The sequence below is a fragment of the Delphinapterus leucas genome, chromosome 1 (assembly GCF_059928025.1).
Source record: "Delphinapterus leucas isolate spDelLeu-1000000601 "Yukka" chromosome 1, BTC_Dleu_Yukka2, whole genome shotgun sequence".
Classification (NCBI taxonomy): Eukaryota; Metazoa; Chordata; class Mammalia; order Artiodactyla; family Monodontidae; genus Delphinapterus; species Delphinapterus leucas.
This window is the reverse complement of record NC_143129.1, coordinates 39,696,355-39,716,809: the sequence shown is the minus strand read 5'-3', so window position 1 is coordinate 39,716,809 and position 20,455 is coordinate 39,696,355. Positions and strand designations below refer to the sequence as shown.

The 20,455-nt window shown below is 53.8% G+C and overlaps 1 protein-coding gene across 3 annotated transcripts in view; it reads left to right on the top strand.

Annotated features, from left to right (window-relative positions):
- Positions 1-15,228, top strand: part of LRRN2 (leucine rich repeat neuronal 2) — a 63,275-nt gene extending 48,047 nt beyond the window's left edge. The window contains exons 1-3 of one of the 3 annotated variants that reach the window (XM_030762263.2): positions 1,727-1,915; positions 5,154-5,283; positions 11,687-15,228. In XM_030762263.2, the coding sequence (XP_030618123.2) occupies positions 11,924-14,062 (2,139 nt within the window). In that variant the 5' untranslated portion in view covers positions 1,727-1,915; positions 5,154-5,283; positions 11,687-11,923 and the 3' untranslated portion in view covers positions 14,063-15,228. Of the gene's footprint in view, positions 1-1,726; positions 1,916-2,892; positions 5,284-11,686 lie in introns of those variants that run through there. The other 2 variants (XM_030762262.2, XM_030762267.2) reach the window with 2 other exon arrangements.
- The last annotated feature ends 5,227 nt before the right edge of the window (positions 15,229-20,455 follow it).

Here is a 20,455-nt window from a genome sequence, read left to right as displayed (position 1 = left end):
AAGGCACTGGTCCCCCAGCGGGTGTGTGGGGCTCAGAAGGCATTGATGGGCTTGGAGGAAAGAAGCCCCTGCCAGATTGGAAAGGGCCTTCCCTTAAAGAAGGGCTGTTCAGCTTAGGCCGGGGGCCAGTTTCTTTCTCTTGGGCTGGCCCAGGCTCAAGGGAATTTGAATAAGAAGTCAGCTGGAAATCTCCCATTCCATTCTGGGCCTGAAGAGAGCTGGGCAGTGGGAGCCGGAGGAGGGTGATGTGGGGTCGGAGCATAGGGCACGGGCTTTGGCAGCCCGCCAGACCTTGTCTGCGTCCCGGCTCTACCAGCTGGGTGTCCTTGTGCAAGGTACCTACCTATCCTCCACATCTGTGAAATGGGGCTAGTAAGCCCCACATCTTACTGTGGTTTTGAGCATTGAGGGCAACCACTCATTTCAGAGCCCAGCCCAAGGCCTGGCTCATAGGCAGTCCTTGGTCAATGGCTACCATTATTAACATTGCCATCCCACTGAGAAAGTAAGTCTGGACTTGGAAGCATACTGTCTTTTAGCCCTGGCTCCATTACTTGTTTGCTGTATGATCTTGGGCAGGTCACTTAATATCTTTTCCATTAAAATGGGGATAATGGCATCTATGACCTTGCAAGGCTATTGTGAATATCACTCAGGATTGTGGAGATGGAAGAATTTAAATTGCAAGGTGGTGCATCCAGTCATAATAGATAGTATTGATGGCTATAGTAGTCACTGCCTTAGATGCCCTCTGGGCTGCCCTCTACCTCCAGTATCATGTCCAGACTGTTCTGGCTCCAGCCTGCTGCTCCAGCCTCTCCACCTCACCTACACTCTTGGAAACGAAGGGGGACCACTCAGTTCTTAGAGTTCACTTCATCATTTTTATCCCAGCACCTTTGCTCCTGGTGTCCCCAGTATGTATAGAATGGTCTTCTACCGTCTGTGCATCTGCTGACCTAGGCAACACTTCCCTGGGAGGTTTTGTTAAAGACAACGTTATTGAAGTACATTGCATACCAACAAATCTACCCATTTTTAGTGTATAATTCAATGACTTCTAGAAATTTCCTCACAGAATTGTGTTCTCTCCTCCAGACTATGCCCCTGTTGCTCTTGGTAAGTACTTCTGTGACAACTCTTATCATACTTTAATAGAGTGTTTTGTTTTGTTTTTAAATTTGTGACTCCCGCCTGCCCTCCCCATGACCTTGTATCCCTATCCCCTCACAGCGCCAGCACACAGTCAGGGCTCTATTAATGCTCATTGGGTAGAGAGCTTCCTTGTGGCCGGGACAGAGAAGGTGAGAGGGGTCTGGAAAACTCAACTCTTATCTATCAGGATGATGATAAGGAGTTCATCATACACATAGGTTTTGTGTTTTTTTTAATAGCTTTTTATTTATTTATTTTTGGCTACATTGGGTCTTCGTCGCTGCATGCAGGCTTTCTCTAGTTGCGGTGGGCGGGCTTCTCATTGCAGTGGCTTCCCTTGTTGCAGAGCACGGGCTCTAGGCTCATGGGCTCAGTAGTTGTGGCACACGGGCTTCAGTAGTTGTGGCTCCCGGGCTCTAGTGCACAGGCTCAGTAGTTGTGGCATGCGGGCTCAGTAGTTGTGGCTCGTGGGCTCTAGAGTGCAGGCTCAGTAGTTGTGGCGCACAGGCTTTGTTGCTCTGCGGCATGTGGGATCTTCCCAGACCAGGGCTCGAACCCGTGTCCCCTGCATTGGCAGGTGGATTCTTAACCACTGCGCCACCAGGGAAGTCCCCACATAGTTTTAATTGAGCGTTCCTAGCGGGCACTGTTCTCGTTTACAGAATTCTAATCTCATCTGGAGGGTCCTTGGAGGTAACCTAGCCCAGTGATTCTCCATGCGCATACATCAGATTCACCTGGATGGTTTCCTCAAACACAGGTAACTAGGCCCCACCCTCTGAGTTTCTGATTCTGGAGGTCTGGGGTGGGCTTGAGAATCTGCATGTCTAACAAGTTTCCAAGTGAGCTGATACTGCTGGTCCAGGGACCTCAACTTTAGAACCACTGCTCTAGCCCCACCTCCTCATTTCACAGATGGGGAGCCCAAGGGCAAGAGAAGTAAGAGGACACACTCCAAGGTCTGTCTCAGGCCAGAACTAGAACCCAGCCCTGTCCTGTCCCATGTCCTCCACCACCAGTTCTCATGCCCTGACCTCTCCTTCCCACCCTGACTTCAGAGAAGCTGGATAGGGGCACAGAAGGTTGGACAGGGCTTCTGACAAATGCTCTCCACAGGCCTGACCCCGAGCTGGGGAGGGGTGATGGGGGGGCTGCTGTGGGAGAGGCCAGCGGGACTGAGGAGGGGAGCTGGGGAAGAGGAGGGCCACGGGAGGGGAGCACGTGAAGGCGTGGGCAGCGCAGGCCTGGAGGAGGCGATGAGGACGGACGGACCATTCTTACTGCGGTTGCGGATGGAAAAAACCCCACTGCGGGGCCTCAGCTGTAGCCATTTATCTCTCAGGCCTGCCCGAGACAGCTGACAGAAGGAGAAGGCAGTGAGCCACACCGAGACCAAGGCTCCTTCCGCCTCGTGATTTATCTCGGAGCTTCATCTGGCAAAGCTGCTGATGAAACGAGCCTCCTTTTCTCTCCGCCTCATCAATTTTCATTCTGATTTCATTTTCTTTTTCCGTTAGAAGAGCTTTGGCCTTTCTCCTTGTTTAACTGGTCTGTTCCCCATTTGCTCTGCCTCTTTCTCCTCAGCCACCCAGGCCCCAAACCCTCTCCCCAGGCATTCCTCCCACCCTCGCCATGCCTTGGTGCTTCTCTCATTATTAGTTCTGGGCTCATGAGTCACAGAGTTGCCCTCGAGGGGCTCACAATCTGAGAGAAGAATTGAGCATCACAGTGGATATGGGTTCTTCAAGGATGGGAGAAGGAGAAAGGGATTGATTAATGGAGCGTGGGCAGTGGTTAGGGAAGACTTCAGAGGGGGACAGTGTGAACTGAGACTTCAGAGATGGGAATACACAAGCGGTGACACGGACTTGTGGGCGAGGCCCCTGCATGTGCAAAGGCACGGGGGCAGGAAAGAGCATTGCTTGCATCTATCTGAAGCCTTCCCTCTCCTTCCGCTGCACCTAACTCCCAGGGATCCACTGTGTCTGAAGGGCTGCAGGAGGGCAGCCTTTCAAGAATGCTGCAGGGTCTGCCCAGCACCCCTGGCTAATTCTAGGAAGGGCAGGGAAAATTATAGGGAGAGAGGTGGGAGAAGCTCGAGGTCAGTAGCTGGGCTTGGCTGCCCCCCTGGCTTGCGCCTGTGGCCAGTGTGGAATGTCCGCAGGCTGCGGTCAAGCTGGGACATTTAGAGCTCTGCTAGGAGGGGCCCTCTCGACCCTTCCAAGGAGCACCTGGGCAAACAGAGGAGCTGCTCACCTAAGGCAGGAAGAGTGAGCTGTTGGGTGAGAGTGTGTCAGACATTGGTGATCTGTAAATGAACTGAGTTCTAGAGCCTTCTCGAGTCCTAAAGACTAGAACTGGACCCTGGTTGGAGGCCCCGGGGAGTGCTTAATGTTGACCCAGGAGAGGGCAGCTCCGTCAGGAAGGAGTGTCAGACTGAGATGGAAGGGTTCCTAGGAGAGGCCGCCTGCGTTGCAGGCCACACGACCATGGACAGGCCATCTGGTGCGGGCCTGGTACGCAGGTGGCCTGGAAGCCAGAGACTGTGCCTGAGACAAACCGAGGTAGATGAAAAGGGAAGAGCGCTCCAGTGAGCGCCAGGCACTTAGCAGGCATCATTCTTGCAGACTTCCCCCCATGAGGTAGGCTCTCTCCCTGCATTAGAGAGGAGGAATCTGAGTAAGGATGCTCAAGGTCATACAGCCAGCACCAGGATTCGACTCCAAAGCCCTCCTTTGAACCGCTAACCTAAGATCTCAGAGTGTCCGCAGGATTTCCAGAGGGGGCGCCTGAGGGAGTCCAGAAGGGGAGGATCATCTTAGGGTGGAATCCAGAGGCAGAAAGTTAAGTCAGAAGTGCCTTCTCCATCAAGGGAAGGGCCACAGTGGCCGTGTAGTGGCCAGAGCCAGGGCAGGGGAGCCCGGGCGTGTGCTTCCAGGAGGTGCGCTCTGGATCTCCTTCACGAGGCCAGACTCAGGTCCGCCTGCTCTTCAGGAGCTCTGAAGCAAACAGCCCCCTTCTGTTCTCGTGCCCTGCCCTACCTTGCCTTTCTCTCTCTCCTTCCCCAGGTATCTTCTGAGCTCCTACTGTGTGCCAGACTGTTGGAGGAACTGGCCACTTGGAGCACAGCTCTTCCCCTGAGGGCCTCACAGTCTGGAGGGAGAGACAGACAGACAAGTAAACAGCCAGTGTATGATGGAGGCACGCTGAGGCCCCAGAGGAGCCCAGGAGAGGCATGGAGGGGTCAGAGAAGGTTTCCTGAGGATGGGCAGATAAGTCAGCAGAAGGCTGGCGGCGCGCGGCGGTGGAGCTCAGCCTGGCGCTGCTCTCCAGGTCCCTGCAAAGCTGGCTCCACTCCCCTGAAGCCTCTTTGGTGCAGTGCAACCAGACAAAAAATGACTGTGGGCTACCTACTGGCGCCTTCCACTCCTACTTAAGAAATAACGAGGCAGGCTCCCTTCCAGGCAGTAGAATTGCAACGTCCTCTGTCCAGGGCCAGTCCAGAGACCTGGGAATGTAGATATTTCTTCCTGGGAACAAGTCCCTTCCCTCCTGGGCCAGGAAAGGGTTTTTACTGGAACTGACTCTTCTCACTCCAGAGGGGAGGGGAGGGCAAGGGTAGACAAGAGAAACCTCATCCTTTCACCAGGAGATGCCCTCTCATTTTCCTCCCTTCTCTCCTCCGGTCTCCCCAGTATCCTCCACTCTTGGAATTCAGCTTCTGGCACCAGAATCATGGAAACAGAAAGGGCTGGTGTGTGAGACACAGCTGGGTTCACACTCAGGCTCTTCCACATTCTAGCTGTGGGACCTGGGCGTGATCCCTTGTCTCCACTGAGCTTGAGGTTTCTCTCCTAAAAAGTACCTACTTACAGGGTTGTTGGGAGGATAGGATGAGGTATGTCTAAAGTGGCCAGCAAATAGAAATCCTGCACACAGAAGGCACTCGGGGGCGTCGTATCTTCCCTCTGACACTTTGATTTATGTCATCCTTCCAGCGGCATCAACTAGAGTTGAAGGGACTCACCTCACTCAGAGAGGCTCTGCAGACTCATCATTTTCAAGCTTCAATAGCTGCGACTCAAGGGCAAAAATGCATGATTTTGCATCACATCCGTCTGTACACAGGTGTGTGTGTGTGTGTGTGTGTGTGTAAAACGGGAAAAATTTCTCAAAACAACTCTTAGTCTAGCTACATACAGTGCACTCTATTTTCTATTTCATTTTTTTAATGTACATTGTTATCCACTTTAAACTGTTTTCATGACCCACTAATGGGTTGCGATTCATAATTCATGGCTGTAGAACACCTCCCACCCTTACCAGGAAATTCTGCACTGCGCTAGGCTCTGAGAAGACAAAAATAAATAACAAACCATCCTTTCCTCCAGGAGCTGACAGCCTGGTTGAGAACACAGGCTCTCAGAATGACGATAAGGAAGGTGCTGTTACCACGGAGGTCTGTTCAGAGTCTCCGGGACTGTGGTGGGTGTAACCACCCTTCTAGGAGGGCCTCTGGGAACATGTCACAGAGGACGTGGCATTTGGGATGGGTTTTTACGGCTGAAGAGGAGTTTGATAGTTGAAGTTGGGGAGACGTTTTGCTGGTTGAGTGAGAGGCCCGCAGAGGAGAAGGAAGTAGCAAGTCTAGTCTAGGAGGAGCCGGAGGCGCCTGGGAATGAGAGGGTCACTCAAGGGTGAGGAGGCTGCTGTGAGAGTCAAGACAAGAAATGAAAAGGGAACGTTAGCGTGAGCACTGTGGTGGGTGTGTGTGAGGTGGGAGGGACGCGTCACCATGGTGGAGATTTCCAGTCTTGGAGACTGGTGGATGGCAGTGCCTCCTGAGCAGGTTTGGTGGGAGATGTTGGGCTTGGGACAAGTTGAGTGCAAGGAGCCTCTGAAATGGGCGAATGGAGAGGTCTGGGGCAGTTACAAGTGAGTCTGGGTCTCTCCTTCCTGGTCACTCCCCAATTTGTCCTCTGCCTGGTGCCCCAGATTCTGTAATCAGAATACCTAGGGGTCTGGCAACAAAAAGGGCCCAGCAATGCTGCCCCAGGAGGTGGCCAAGACCCAGCAGGGCTTTGGGGAAGGGCTGCCAGGAGGTTATCCTGCCATCTTCTTGCCTCAAGGCAGCATGACGCTCACAGGCCCAAGTCATAGGATTCCAACCGGAGAGGGGACCCTAGGGCATAGAGCAATTTCTAGATATGGGAGTTGTAAAACAAGAAAGAGGAATCAGTCTCCCTTCCTGGAGATCTCTGATTAAGTGTGAGACCCTGAGAAGCTATAGCCGCTATGAAGCAGGAGGATGAATTAAGTGAATTTCAGGTCTGAGGTTCTGGCGTTCCCTAAAGCCAGAGTCAGCTGTTTCCAAAGACCCTGGTTCCAAGTTGCGATGGAGAAGGAAGGGGAATTCTGGGCTTAAAAGATGAAACTGATGGATGATGATAGAAGTCAGGACAATGGTTAACTCCAGGTGGGGGCTGGACATTGACTGGGAAGGGCCGCATAGGAACCTTGGGAGGGCTGGAAATGCTTATATCTTGCTGGGGTGGTGGTTGTACTGGTATCTACTAAGGTAGAAATTCATCAGGCTGTGCACTTGGGATTCATGCCATTTATGTACTCTCCTGTACGTACGTTATACCATAATAGAAAGAAAAAGTTTAGGACGAAAGGTGAGAGACGAGAAGTAGGGGCTAAGGTGGGAGGAGAGGCAATGGTGAAGGGGGCAACGAAGGCAACTAAGAGGCACGTCATAGGCCTTGCATCCTGGCTCCTCACAGCAGTTCTGTGAGAGGGTCTCATCCTCATTTCCCAGCTCGGGTCGGGTCGTCTAACTTTGTCCAAGGTCACACAGTGAGCGGCAGAGCCAGACTCAAACTCTGATCACAGAGCCCAGGCTCCTTCCGCTCCACCACTCCCGCTTTGCATAAGTTATTTATGGAATTCAGACTCTGGAAGACTAGATAAATGCTGAGGTCTCCTCCAGCTCTGAGGTCCTGGCTGTCTGTGATTAAATGAGAGGTGGGAGTGAGGGGCCATGCTCACCTCTCGGGAGGAGCGGAGGCCAGGTGTACAGATGGAGGGATGGCCTCCCCCACCTCTGCATCCCCCAACCCAGCGCTTATCTGCTGGTGAGGAGGCCGGAGTTTATCAGTGCTACACTCAATTATGCTGCCCTTCTGTCTCCGCAGCTCAGGGAGACCTGGCACTGAAGCAGCAGCGAAGGCCAGGCAATTGATCACTGCCACTGGCTGTTCCTCCCTCCGGAGGGCTCCCAGCTCAGGGGGGCTGGGCAGAGGCTGTGGGGAGGGGAGAGGAGTTGGGGGAGGGAGAGGCTTGGCATCCAGCAGCCCCCTGGAGGAGCAACGCTGTCAGTGCTGGCAGGAGCCCGGGACTGTACTGGGGGCAGGGCCAGAGATGGAGGAAAGGGAGAAGAGCAGCTCGGGCTGCTGACGTCAGCTTCTCCAAAATTCTTCATTTAGGGCTTTGCCAAGGGTTGGAGTTTAATGGGGAGTGTACGGGATCAATTCCATACTTTCTCTCCAGAGCCGCTGCCGGGAGGAGGTCGGTCCGTCGGGGCTTGCAGAGCCAGCCCTTCCAAGAGAAACTTTGCTCCTGGAGCGGGCAACCCTGCTTCCCCTGTCACTGACGGTCATGTCTCCAGCTGTCCCTGAACAAAGAGGAGCACCCAGCCCCCAATCCGAAGGCAGGCTGAGGTCTCTGTGCAGCCTGCTGGCTCTGTCTGTCCCTGTGCTTCCAGGCCCAGCCACACACTCAGAGGAACAGGGTCTTCCCCATGTGTCCCCCAAGGAAGTCACTCTAGCCAGAAATGAAGGAATGGTGTCTGAGGGGCCCCCTCAGGTAGCGTTGGGGAGGAGCAGGGGACCCATTCATCTCTGAAAGGACTGGCACCTGAAGCAGGCATTCTGGGCCACCAGCCCTGCACTCTGCTCCTGTTAAGGTGGGCGTTGAGCTGCCAGGCAGTGAACCTTGGCTGGGCTGGTGGGGCAGGTTACAGAGTCAAAGACCTGGCTTTGAATTCTGACCCCACCATGTCAGAAGCTGTGCAAGCTCTGATGTGTCAATTAACCTGTCCTTGCTTCAGTTGCTTCCCCTGTAAAATGAGACTAAACAATCCCTTCTCTGTCTGCACACAGGGTTGATGGGAGAGTTACACACTTCACAATTTGTATCCACTCACCAGTACCCTCTGCATGCTCAATCCTACACTTGGCTCACCGGGAACACAAAAAGCATGCAAGACATAGCCCCTACGGCAAAGAGCTTGAAATCCAGTTGGGGAAAACGCACGCGTGATAGTCTGAACTCCTGCTCACCCCGGGAGATTATAGATAAAAGACAATTAGCTTTCTCTGCAGCTCCGGCTCCCAGCAGAAATTGCTAATCAAGCCTGCATGAGTGGGCCATGTGCAAGACAGCCTTAAGTGGTGATGGCAGGTGAGTGGGCAGCTCTGAGTTCTATCTTGGAAGGGGCTGCGTGCTCAGCAGTGACGGGGAGGACTTGTCTGGGCCTTTGCCAAGCCTTGGGACCAGAGGTGTGTATGAACATTGAGTCATCCAGCCGCTGCCCGTCTCTGGGCCTCTGGTTGCGGAGCCCCAGCCCGTGGCTCCTGGCTGAGGGGCTGGAGCTCTGGCTCACCACCCGCCCCCCAGCCCAGCCACAGGGGTGAGGAGGAGGGTGAGCCTGGAGTGGAGGGAAAGGCAAATCTCTGGACGTTTTTAATGAACTTTTAAATGGCTTCTCTATCCCATCCATACAGTTGAGCATCGGTAGGACAAAGGTGCCAGGACAGAGATGTTGGAGGAGGAACCTGGGGCTCGGGCGAGGTCTGAAGGCCCTCTCCACCCACTGCAGCCTCCTCTCCCCTTAACGAACTGTCTTGGGCTCTCCTAATCATTTTACATTTTGGGTCCTACCAGGGTGGCACTCTTAAAGGCGTGACATTTTATCTAGTCCCGCTCACAGCTCCCATCCCACCTGGGGGCGACACTGGGCCCACAGTGGGCAAGCTTAATAGGGGCTTGTTGAGTCCTGGGATCCAACTTCTATCCCCCACTAAGAAGTCCTACAGCTGGGGAGCTTCCCAACCCTGGGAGATGAAAGAGAACTAAGCCGTGCTGGGCTCTCTGTGTGCACCACACCCAGTTCCTTTAATCCTAATGACAAGCTCATTTTACACATAAGGAACAGGTGCTCAGAGCAGTGAACTTTTCCCAGGGTGCTCTGGTTGGAAGTGGTAAGTAATAGTGAGATCTCTTTGCTGGTGGGTTCTACTTTCTTGGGTGAGGCCTGGGCAGGAGGCAGGAGCCTCTGGTGTGTACGTGTGGCAGGACCACAGCCCTAGTTCCGTGACGGAGTCATCCCAGGACTCAGCCTGTCCCTGCTGCCTCTCCACTCACATAGCACACGGCAGAATCCCCACCACGCTTCCTGACCACCGCTCACCGGCCTCGGTGGCTGAGTACTCCAGGCTCCCCTCTGCACGTGGATGCGGGTGTGCACGTGTGTTTGCCCTGAGTTTTATGTGTCAGTGTACACAACACCCCCACTCAAAACCTCTGTGCATTTTAAGTCATGTTGTTTTTCCCACCTTCAGAAATAGCTGCAGAGGAAGGTGGGAAGTAGTCAAATGTAAAGAGGCGTGCCGCTCCCTTGCTCAAGGGAGGCCTCCAACTGCTCCCCTCCCCGGCCCCCGCATCCTGGAAGTGGGATGAGGTGGGCAAAGAGCCCCGCTGGCCAGCTGAGAGGCACTTGCCTGGAGGGTGGTGGAAGACACAGCTCCAGCTTCCTGCAGCTCCCTGATAAGGAGTCATCTCCTCAGGGGACAAGAATGGGCACCCAGCCTGCTGCTTCGGCAGCCAGTGCAGCTCAGGGTGTCCAGGGTAGGGTCGGGCCAGATCTGGGGGTAGAGAAGTACAGTGTAAATGGCACAACCTCTGAATTCGTGTCTCCTGACATTTACCAGCTGTATGGCTTGAGCCAAATGCTTTAACCTCTTCCAAGCCTCGGTTTCTGCATCTGCAGACTGGAGGCATTAATGCTTATCTTGTAGACTCTTCATGAGGGTTAAATGAAATAAGACGCAGTCTTTGAAAGGCCCTGGCAAATAGCAGGCATTCAATAACTGTGCGCTCCACTGATGTCTGCAGCTGGAAAACTACCCAGTCAGACCTCCACTCAGGAGTCAGACCAGGCCCAGGGGCCCCCTTTGGTTCGCCCATCTCGGTTCTAGGCCAAGGCTGGACTTTCGTCTAGGGCGAAGCATCCTGGCCATGGGTTCTTCTAGAGAACCCGGATTGATTGTCCATACCCAGGAGGAAGGAACAGCGGGGGCTTGGATTCTAGATTGGAGTGGGGGTAGGGACCCAACCTCCTGGAGGAAGGGGCCCTGGGACCATAGAGATTGATTTATACGATCAACCCTCACTGGGCACCTGTCCTGGGCTACCAGCATGATGATGAGCGAGACAGGTCCCCAACTGGGGAGACATTTCCACATGATGTGATCAGGGCTGTGACAGAAGAAAGCATGGGGTACTGTGAGAGCACAAGGCAGGCCCCTTAGCCATCCAGGGGTGGGGAGGGTTAGAAGCAGCTTTCTGTAGGAGGTGACTGACCTTAGGTTGAGTCTTGAAGAACAACTGAGAGTTGTCTGGGAGACAGGAGAGGGGAGTGTTGGGTAAATATGACCTGAAAGGTTGGTCACAGTGAGTCAATAGGATGGCAAAAGCCAGGAGAATTTGCTGAGACCAGATCACGTATGGTCAGGACTGAGGTGCTCAGACCCAGGCTTCTTAAACCCACCACCTCCTCCTGGCAGTTTGGCTAGGCTACAGGGGAAGGGAAAGCCCCTGCCTCCAGGTAGGGAAGTTGGCAAAAGCCAAAGCTGTCCCCTATCCCAGGAGAGCCTAAGCAGACCCCAGGTGACCACCCCACTTCCCCAGCCTGTCTGGGTGTGGGGTCAGGATCCACTGCCTTTCAACTTTCAAAGTCCTGGGAGCGCACCCTGGAATTTAGAAGCCGCATTTGTTTCTACCACCCTCTACCCACACTGCTCAGAGGGATGTCTGAAAACTGTCGCTTTATTTCCCATTTACTCAGTGAGGAGAGATGTGAGGAAGGTTGGAGAATCTACTCCACATCTCTCTGGGCTCAGAAGGACTCTGAAGATGACAATTTCAGCCATCCCCTCTCCTACACACACACACACACACACACACACACACACACACACACACACACACCTTCTGTGAGTTATACTGGAAGCTTCCAAGGCTCAATCTCTTGCCCCTTCCTTGAAGACTCCCAGTCACTCCCCCAGCAGATCAAAGAAAAGGACAACAAAGCCTAAGGACTGTAGGACAGAATCCAGGAGCCCTGGCTCTGATCTTGTCCACCCCTCTCAGCTCCTTTGACCTCTTGAGTCAAACAGGGGAGACACAGGAGGAGGGAGTAGATTCAGCTTCTCTGCAACCTCCTTAACTCTGCATCCTCTTCTTCCAGGGCTGCCCTGATGGGGCATGGCAATGAGTGAGCAGACGGAGCGCCAGTGGACAAGGATGGAGATCCGCACCCAGGAGGGCAGGAAATGATGCCCACCCATCCCTGCATAGAATGACTGCCCAGGGAGAGTGGTTCCCCGGGCCCTGGCAGGGCTGCTGACCCTCAGCCTGCAAACCGCTAAGAGCACAGGGACTCCAGACTCTTCTTGTGGATGGTCCCCTGCCCTGCAGCTCCACCATGAGGCTGCTTGTGGCCCCCCTCTTGCTAGCTTGGGTGGCTGGTGCCATTGCCACTGTGCCCGTGGTACCTTGGCACGTGCCCTGCCCCCCTCGGTGTGCCTGCCAGATCCGGCCCTGGTATACACCCCTATCGTCCTACCGCGAGGCCACCACCGTGGACTGCAATGACCTATTCCTGACAGCTGTGCCCCCGGCGCTGCCCGCAGGCACGCAGACCCTGCTGCTACAGAGCAACGGCATCGTCCGCGTGGACCAGAGTGAGCTCGGCTACCTGGCCAATCTCACAGAGCTGGACCTGTCCCAGAACAGCTTTTCAGACACCCGAGACTGTGATTTCCGTGCCCTGCCCCAGCTGCTGAGCCTGCACCTGGAGGAGAACCAGCTGACGCGGCTGGAGGACCACAGCTTTGCAGGGCTGACCAGCCTTCAGGAACTCTATCTCAACCACAACCAGCTCTACCGCATCGCCCCAAGGGCCTTCGCCGGCCTCAGCAACCTGCTGCGGCTACACCTCAACTCCAACCTGCTGAGGGCCGTGGACGGCCGCTGGTTCGAGATGCTGCCCAGCCTGGAGATCCTCATGATCGGCGGCAACAAAGTGGACGCTATCTTGGACATGAACTTCCGGCCCCTGGCCAACCTGCGCAGCCTGGTGCTCGCAGGCATGAACCTGCGGGAGATCTCTGACTACGCCCTGGAGGGGCTTCAAAGCCTGGAGAGCCTCTCCTTCTATGACAACCTTCTGGCCCGGGTACCGCGGCGGGCGCTGGAGCAGGTGCCTGGGCTCAAGTTCCTAGACCTGAACAAGAACCCGCTCCAGCGGGTGGGGCCCGGGGACTTTGCCAACATGTTGCACCTCAAGGAGCTGGGGCTGAACAACATGGAGGAGCTGGTTTCCATTGACAAGTTTGCCCTGGTCAACCTCCCTGAGCTGACCAAGCTGGACATCACCAACAACCCCCGGCTGTCTTTCATCCACCCCCACGCCTTCCATCACCTGCCCCAGATGGAGACCCTCATGCTCAACAACAATGCTCTCAGTGCCTTGCACCAGCAGACAGTGGAGTCCCTGCCCAACCTGCAGGAGGTGGGTCTCCATGGCAACCCCATCCGCTGTGACTGTGTCATCCGCTGGGCCAATGCCACGGGCACCCATGTCCGCTTCATCGAGCCTCAGTCCACCCTGTGTGCCGAGCCACCAGACCTCCAGCGCCGCCCAGTGCGGGAGGTGCCCTTCCGGGAGATGACGGACCACTGCCTGCCCCTCATCTCCCCCCGCAGCTTCCCCCCCAGCCTCCAGGTGGCCAGTGGAGAGAGCCTGGTGCTGCACTGCCGGGCGCTGGCTGAACCAGAACCCGAGATCTACTGGGTCACTCCAGCTGGGGTTCGACTGACGGCTGCCCGGGCAGGCAGGAAGTACCGGGTGTACCCTGAGGGGACCCTGGAGCTGCGGAGGGTGACAGCGGAAGAGGCAGGGCTGTACACCTGTGTGGCCCAGAACCTGGTAGGGGCTGACACTAAGACGGTTAGTGTGGTTGTTGGCCGGGCTCCCCTGCAGCCAGGCAGAGGCAAGGGATGGGGTCTGGAACTCCAGGTGCAGGAGACTCACCCCTATCACATCCTGCTATCTTGGGTCTCCCCACCCAACACAGTCTCCACCAACCTCACCTGGTCCAGTGCCTCTGCCCTCCAGGGCCACAGGGCCACTGCTGTGGCCCGCCTGCCACGGGGTACCCACAGCTACAACATCACCCGCCTCCTTCAGGCCACGGAGTACTGGGCCTGCCTGCAAGTGGCCTTTGCTGATGCCCACACCCAGTTGGCATGTGTATGGGCCAGGACTAAAGAGGCCACTCCTTGTCACAGAGCCTTAGGGGACCAACCTGGGCTCATAGCCATCCTGGCTCTCACCATCCTCCTGCTGGCAGCCGGGCTGGCAGCCCACCTTGGCACTGGCCAGCCCAGGCAGGGAGTGGGTGGGCGGCCTCTCCTTCCAGCCTGGGCTTTCTGGGGCTGGAGCACCCCCTCAGCCCGGGTGGTATCTGCACCCCTTGTTCTGCACTGGAATCCGGGGAGGAAGCTGCCCAGGTCCTCAGAAGGGGAGACACTGTCACCACCATTGTCACAAAATTCCTGAAGCTCAGCCTGTTCTCAGCAGTAGAGAAATAACTAGGACTACTTTTTACCAAAAGGGAAGCAATCTGGGCCAGGTACCCTGCCAGGAAAGTAACATGGATCCACGTGCTTGAGGCCTGGCAGCTGGACCAAGACAGCCAGCTTTGTGGCCCTAGGGGGTGCTCCTGCGGCCTCCAGAAACTGCCCTTACCTTCTGAGGGCTCCTCCGCTACCATTCTGAGGAGCATCTCCAAGAAACAGGAAGGACTCTGGCTAAAGCTGCCCACCTCCCCAGTTGTCTGTGTGCCCAGAGGCTCCTGGGCCTGGATGTCCCCTGCCTGTGTCCTCAGGCCCTTGGCCCACAGGATGCACCCCCTCCTCTTCTCTGTCTCTGTACAGTCTCAGTTGCTTGCTCTTTCCCCTTCTGGGCAAGAGCTGAAGGAGGCCTCTCCTCCCCACCTCGGGGGACTGCTCCCAAAGTGGGGCCCCAGTTGGATCAGGAGGACACGTGGGAGAGGGATGCCCAGGAACGCCTCTTCTCGGCACCCTTCTGGCCTGCACTCTGAGGTTGACTTTCTATAGGCAATTTTGTACCTTTGTGGAGAAATGTGTCACCTCCCCCAACCCAGTTCATTCTTTTCTCCTGTTTTGTAAAAAATAAAAATAAATAAGAATAACAATAATAAGGGGAGGGGAAGGAAACAAAAGAAAAATAATCCTTTGAATACTGAGTATGACTGAAGAGCTCTCTGCTCTGAATCTCTTAAAAGCCTGAGGGTGACAGAAAGGGGCTGGAATGGGAGAGGAGGGAGGAGAGAGAGAGGAACGTGGTGCGAAAGAGCACAGTTTTTCCCTTTAGGTTTGAATTCTGACCTGCCAGGCGCCTCTGGGCCTGCTCCCCAAAGGGCCTGGAGATCTGGAGAAGAGAGACAAAGAGCAGGAGAGGCTGGCACGAGAGGAAAGAAGAGACAAGGAGAGGGCGGGAGAGGAAAATGGAGGAAAACCTGGAGATGGAGAGAGTGGAAATTTCCATCACCAAATGTTGTCACCCCTTCTCTTTCTGTGATAAGCAATTAACATGCCAGTGCATGGGAAGCACTTCCCATCCTATTTCTAATTAAACAAACCCAAGAGGCAGAGTCATGCAGAGAATTGCAGATCATCAAGCCAGCAAGAACTTGGGCTCACTGGGGCAGGAGGGGGTTGTGGGGTGACGGAGGATTTGGGGAGGGGAGGGCTGTGGGACAAGAAAATTGCTGCATTTATCTTTCTGGTCCATTTCAGTATAAGCTGCAGTGAGCCTGGTTCGCTTTTGCAGTATTTTTTTTTCATGGATTGACTTCTTAGGACCGAATGTGAAGAGAAACATCTTTGGAAACGCAGAAGAGCCAAGGGGAGGGGCTGCTGCGGCAGCCGAAGGGTGGTTCCAGAGCAGAAGGCTGCTGGGCCACAGCTCTTGTTTCTGAGATGGGTCTCTTGAGACCGAAAAGAAGCACCACGTGAACCTGACGTCTCCTGCGCTACAGACACGTTTAGCAGACTCATAGGAAGCGGGGTCTAAGTCACCCTAAGGTTGCAAATGTAGACACAGGTGGAAGCCAGCCCAATAGAGCATCAGACCCCATGGAACCTAGAAAGAGAACACTCACCCCAAGCCAGACGATGATGCTTCTCTTTCGGTAAGCACAAAGAGAGCAGGGTTCTCTGAAGACCTTCAGCAAACAGCCACTTTAGAAGCCTTTTCCTCTTAGGCAGAAGGGTTCTCACACATCAGCCTGCATCAGAATCACCTGAGGGCTGACTGAACACAGACGGCTGGTCCTACCCCCAGAGGTTCTGATCTAGATTTGGGTGGGATCTGAGAATTGCATTTCTAACAAGTTTGCTGCTGGTCTGGGGACCACACTTGGAGAACCATGGAGCTCCAGCCTGCGGTGGCTAGAATGTTTCACTTCCTCTGCTCAGGGTCCCAGCTTTTCTCTACACAGCAGTACAGGTTATGGTCCCGTGAGAGAGTTGGGGCGGGGCTGGAGGATGGTCCCTCAGCTCCTGCCCCCTCTACTGCTGGGCTGCTCGACCCCATTTCAAAATGACAGCCCACTGCCCTGAGTCACCAGGTTCCATCCACGTGTGCTCTTTCCCATGGGCAATTTACGTGTTCTTTAGGGGAGGGAGCTGGGAAAGCTTTGGGACCATCATAGCCAAGTTCTGGGCAGCCACGCCAACTAACTGGGGCTGGCCTGTGGGATCCCGCCTATTTGCCATTGGTGAGGGTTCATCCTCTGTGATCCAGAGGCTCTGTGGGGAAGAGGCAGGCCAGGGCCTGTGCTGATCATGGAAAACTGAAGTTAGAAATCAGCGCCTCTCCTGTCTAGGATGAAGGGCAGGTGCTGCCTCTTTTGATGGGCCCACATGGCAATGAGAATCCTGGTGCTGGTCCCTTAAGCACCCAGAGCCCTGTAAAGCCTGTGAGCCCTGCAACCCTCTCCCATCAACTCCTCCCCTACCACCCCAGAACTCCTCTAAGACCTCAGGGCTCGGTCACAGCAACCCAAAAAGTGACCCCAGCGCACATTAGGTCCTGCAAGCACGAAATACTTGTAAAGGTACCTGCGGTCGGAGGATGGAAAGGCTGGAAGTTGAAAGACATCTTTGCTACCCTCCTTTCCCAAAGACTCCTCGGTTATAGGCAGGAAGCCCTGAGGGAACCGTGGAAGCTGTGAGCCCTGAGGAAGAGGGATGCAGCTCTGGCTCCCAGTTTCCATGTCCTCAGGGGCTCCTGGCACTGAGCCCTTGAAAACGAATCCCTTCTTGGTGGGGGGGAGGCAGTTATGGTGATTTAGCCTTTCTCTCAGCTGGATTCCCTGGTCCTGAGCGTGTGGCTGCCCCAGAGCAGTGAGGTGAGCCGGGGAAAGGACGTGAGTGAGTGGCCTCTTTTCTCCTGGAAAGAGAGCTGAGCTGCAGTTAGCTTTCAAACTAGTCTGAGTGCGTGGGCAACAAAACGTGCTGGGTTTAAAACAAACAAAACGGCTATTTAGCCTGGTCTCTTCTGGACATTCAAGGTAGCTTTTTTTAAACCCTAAATAGAAAGCAATATTTACCACTGTTTGAATTTTAAGTTGTTACAGAGAGCCTGTCACTTCCATCTATTGAGGTGATTTCAAAACCCAGCTCAATTGTTGACTGTATATGTCGCTGGCGGGAGCACGCCACTGCAGGATCCTATCCTGCCTTTCTGTCCTCAGCCGCAGCCCAGACAGATGGTGGAGCAGACCCGGGCCAGGACACAGTTCTGCGGCTCACTACCACAGCAGCCTTCCTACCAGCCCGACACGGGCCCATCAATCAACGCATCTGAGGTGGCCGCTCAGCCAACTGGCAGTACAAACCACTTAAATACACTCTCTTGCGGCCCACATTCCTCCACTCTCCCAGGAGGCGGACTTCCTGGAGGGCTGTGCCAATAGGAGGAGAGAGTGTGAGGCAGGAGGCGGACTTCCTGGAGGGCTGTGCCAATAGGAGGAGAGAGTGTGAGGCAGGAGGCGGACTTCCTGGAGGGCTGTGCCAATAGCAGGAGAGAGTGTGAGGCAGTCCTGGCAGCTCTCATACCAGTGTCCGTATCGCAGAAGTCAATGAGGTTGGCTGATCTACTGTAGGGTGAACAACTGGGACTTTCCTGGTCTCAGCACTGAAAGTCCCTTGTTTCAGGACCTCTTTCAGTGCTGGGAAAACCAGGATGGCTGGTCACCCTGGTCTAGTGACCTCTTTCTAAGTGTTCCAGTCACCTCCCTTCTTCCCATTTTCCCTTCTGCCTCCCAATCAACAAATGTTTAATGAACGTGACTATGCGGTTGGCACAGTTCTAAGAACTAGGGATGCAGATAAAAATCTCTGAGCCCATGAACCTTGCATTTTAGTGAGGGAAGGAAGTTGATGAACAGGACAAATAAGAATATATAGCATATTGGGTGGTAGTGAGTACTATAGAGAAAAACATAAGTCAGGGAAGAGGATGAGTCGGGATAGGGGGGTTTACATAGGGGGGTTCAGGAAAGACCTTGTTGAGAAGCTGACATTTGAGCAATGCTGTGGGGGAGGGAACCAACCAGTTATCTGGGGGAAGAGTGGTCCAGAAAGAGAGGAAAGTAAGGGAGAACGCCAAGAGCAAGGACGCTGTGTCCGGAGCAAGGGGGAGGGGGGCAGGGAGAGGACCTGGGAGACCTGAGGGCAGAGAAGTAGCCGGGCGATCATGCTGGGCCTCATAGGCCACTGGAAGGACTTGGACTTTTCCTTCTAGTAAGAGGGGAGACACTGGAGGCTCCTGAGCAGACGTGGCATGATTTGGCTCAAGCAGATCCCTCTGGTTGCTAGACTGAGAACAGAGCATGGACGTGTGGGGTGGCCGAGGGCAGAAGCGGAGAGGTCACTTAGGAGGCCACTGCAATAGTCATCTCCATTTAACCATCGCTTCTAGAACTTCGCTGGGGGTGGACACGAAGTGTACCTCTCTTTCCTGAAACTATCTTTTCCCCTATTTTTGAAAATCAAAGCCACATTTACTCTTTCGCAAGATCCTGACCGCTCTCTCTCTCCCCATGGTTCTTCAAGGCAGCTCATGCAGACCAAGGATCCTCCATCACATCTGCTAGTTCTGTCAGTGCCTCATAACAGAGACCAGAACTTATGTAAGGTAGTGAGGGATGATCCTCACTGCTTTAATTTCCATCTTAATTGTGTTTGTTGTTCAAGCAGTCAGTCATTCCAAGGGAGAAACAGCAGTGGCAGGAGTCCTTATCCTGCCTCTGCCCTGACAGCGCATCACCGTGGAGTGTTGCAAAGACACTGCAAATGCAATGTGCTGACAACGCATTGGCTGTTCCAGGCCTGACGTCTACCTTCCTTCTTGATGATTTTACCAAAAGAACACTTGTGTGTTCCTCATAAGTTTCGCACATGTCAGATCAACCTGTCCTTAGCCTTCCCAGTACGATTGTTACCCATTTGGGCTATCCTTTTACAGATGCCCTTTGATTAAGAGTATCTCCTTGTAATTTTTATAGAATGGTAATAATGCCTAAAGTCAAGCATTTACTATGTGCTAGCCACCCTAGTAGGGATTTCACACGCACCACTTCATTTCAATCACAGCTACCTTATAAAGTGGTTACAGTTACCCCCATTTTACAAATTTAGATATCAGAGCCCAGAAAGGCTAAAGGACTTATCCAAGGTCACACAGCTAGTAGGTGGCAGAGCCAGGATTCAAATGCTGTCTGATTCCAAAAGCTCTTTTCTAACTACTGCTCTGCTATATTCAAATTTATACGCTTTAAAAGTATGCCAGTAGTTTTCGAGAACATGAGAACTTCTAAAATCTGTGTGCAGATTTTAGAGCACTCTCTGTGCAGCCACGTATATTTTTAGATGCTGCCCTCTTTTTTTAAACTCAGGATAATTTGTGGCTTTATTGTCAGGACTTCAATTTTAAAACCTCTTGAACTATATTCTCTTGAGAATCATAGCTTATAATTCTTTTCTCTGAATTTTTGGAACATGTATTTTAGAAGCCTGGGTGTCTGATTTTGCCCCCTCATCCTTTCCTTCCTTAGATACTGTGAGCTCTAAACTTCCACAGCGGCTTCCTCTGGAGGTTCTGATCTCTCTCCTCACCAACTGGTTCTTCTTTGTGGATCAGAGCTGCATCCAGAGCAGCCCTTGCCCACGGGCTTCCTTTTTTTTCTGAGCTCAGACGTCGGCTGGCCAAGTCAGGAGCTCATCGGAGGCTCAACATTGAGCCGAGAAATGCACCAAGCAAGAATCTAGGTGGCAGGAGTCCTGTCACTGCTTCCTCTGGCCTCTGTGCCCATTTTATAGCATCAATTAGAAAACACGGTCCCCATGGCCTCCTTCTGACCCAGTGGCCCGTATCATTCTCATACCACAGGGCCCTCCTGAACCATTCTCCTTTCATCTGCATGCAAAATCTGGCTGTGCTTCTTGTGAACGTCCATTGCCTAGCTACAGCTGTGAATCAGTATCCCCACCCTCCACCTCCACCACACACTCCAAATCTTTGTGCCCTTCCAGGTTCCCTTTCCTATAGTCCCCAGCCAGGGAACCCAGAGCTCCCCTCTGCCTCGTTTGTAGAAATTTCCAATTGCCATAGTCCCCATCCCTACTGTGCACAAAAAGAGACCTGGTTGTCTTGCTTGTGGATGTCTTAGAGCACGAAGGGCCAGTGTTGGAAACGACAGCTCCCTTAGCAACAAGAGAACAAAAGTAGGTTGAGGAAATGCTAAGGCACTATTCCTCATTCCTTCATTGCTACCCTCAGAAATCAAAAAGGATCAGGCTATCAGCCTGTGAGGAGGGAAGAAAGAACCTAGGCTCAACCTACATGATAAGAATAAGGGGC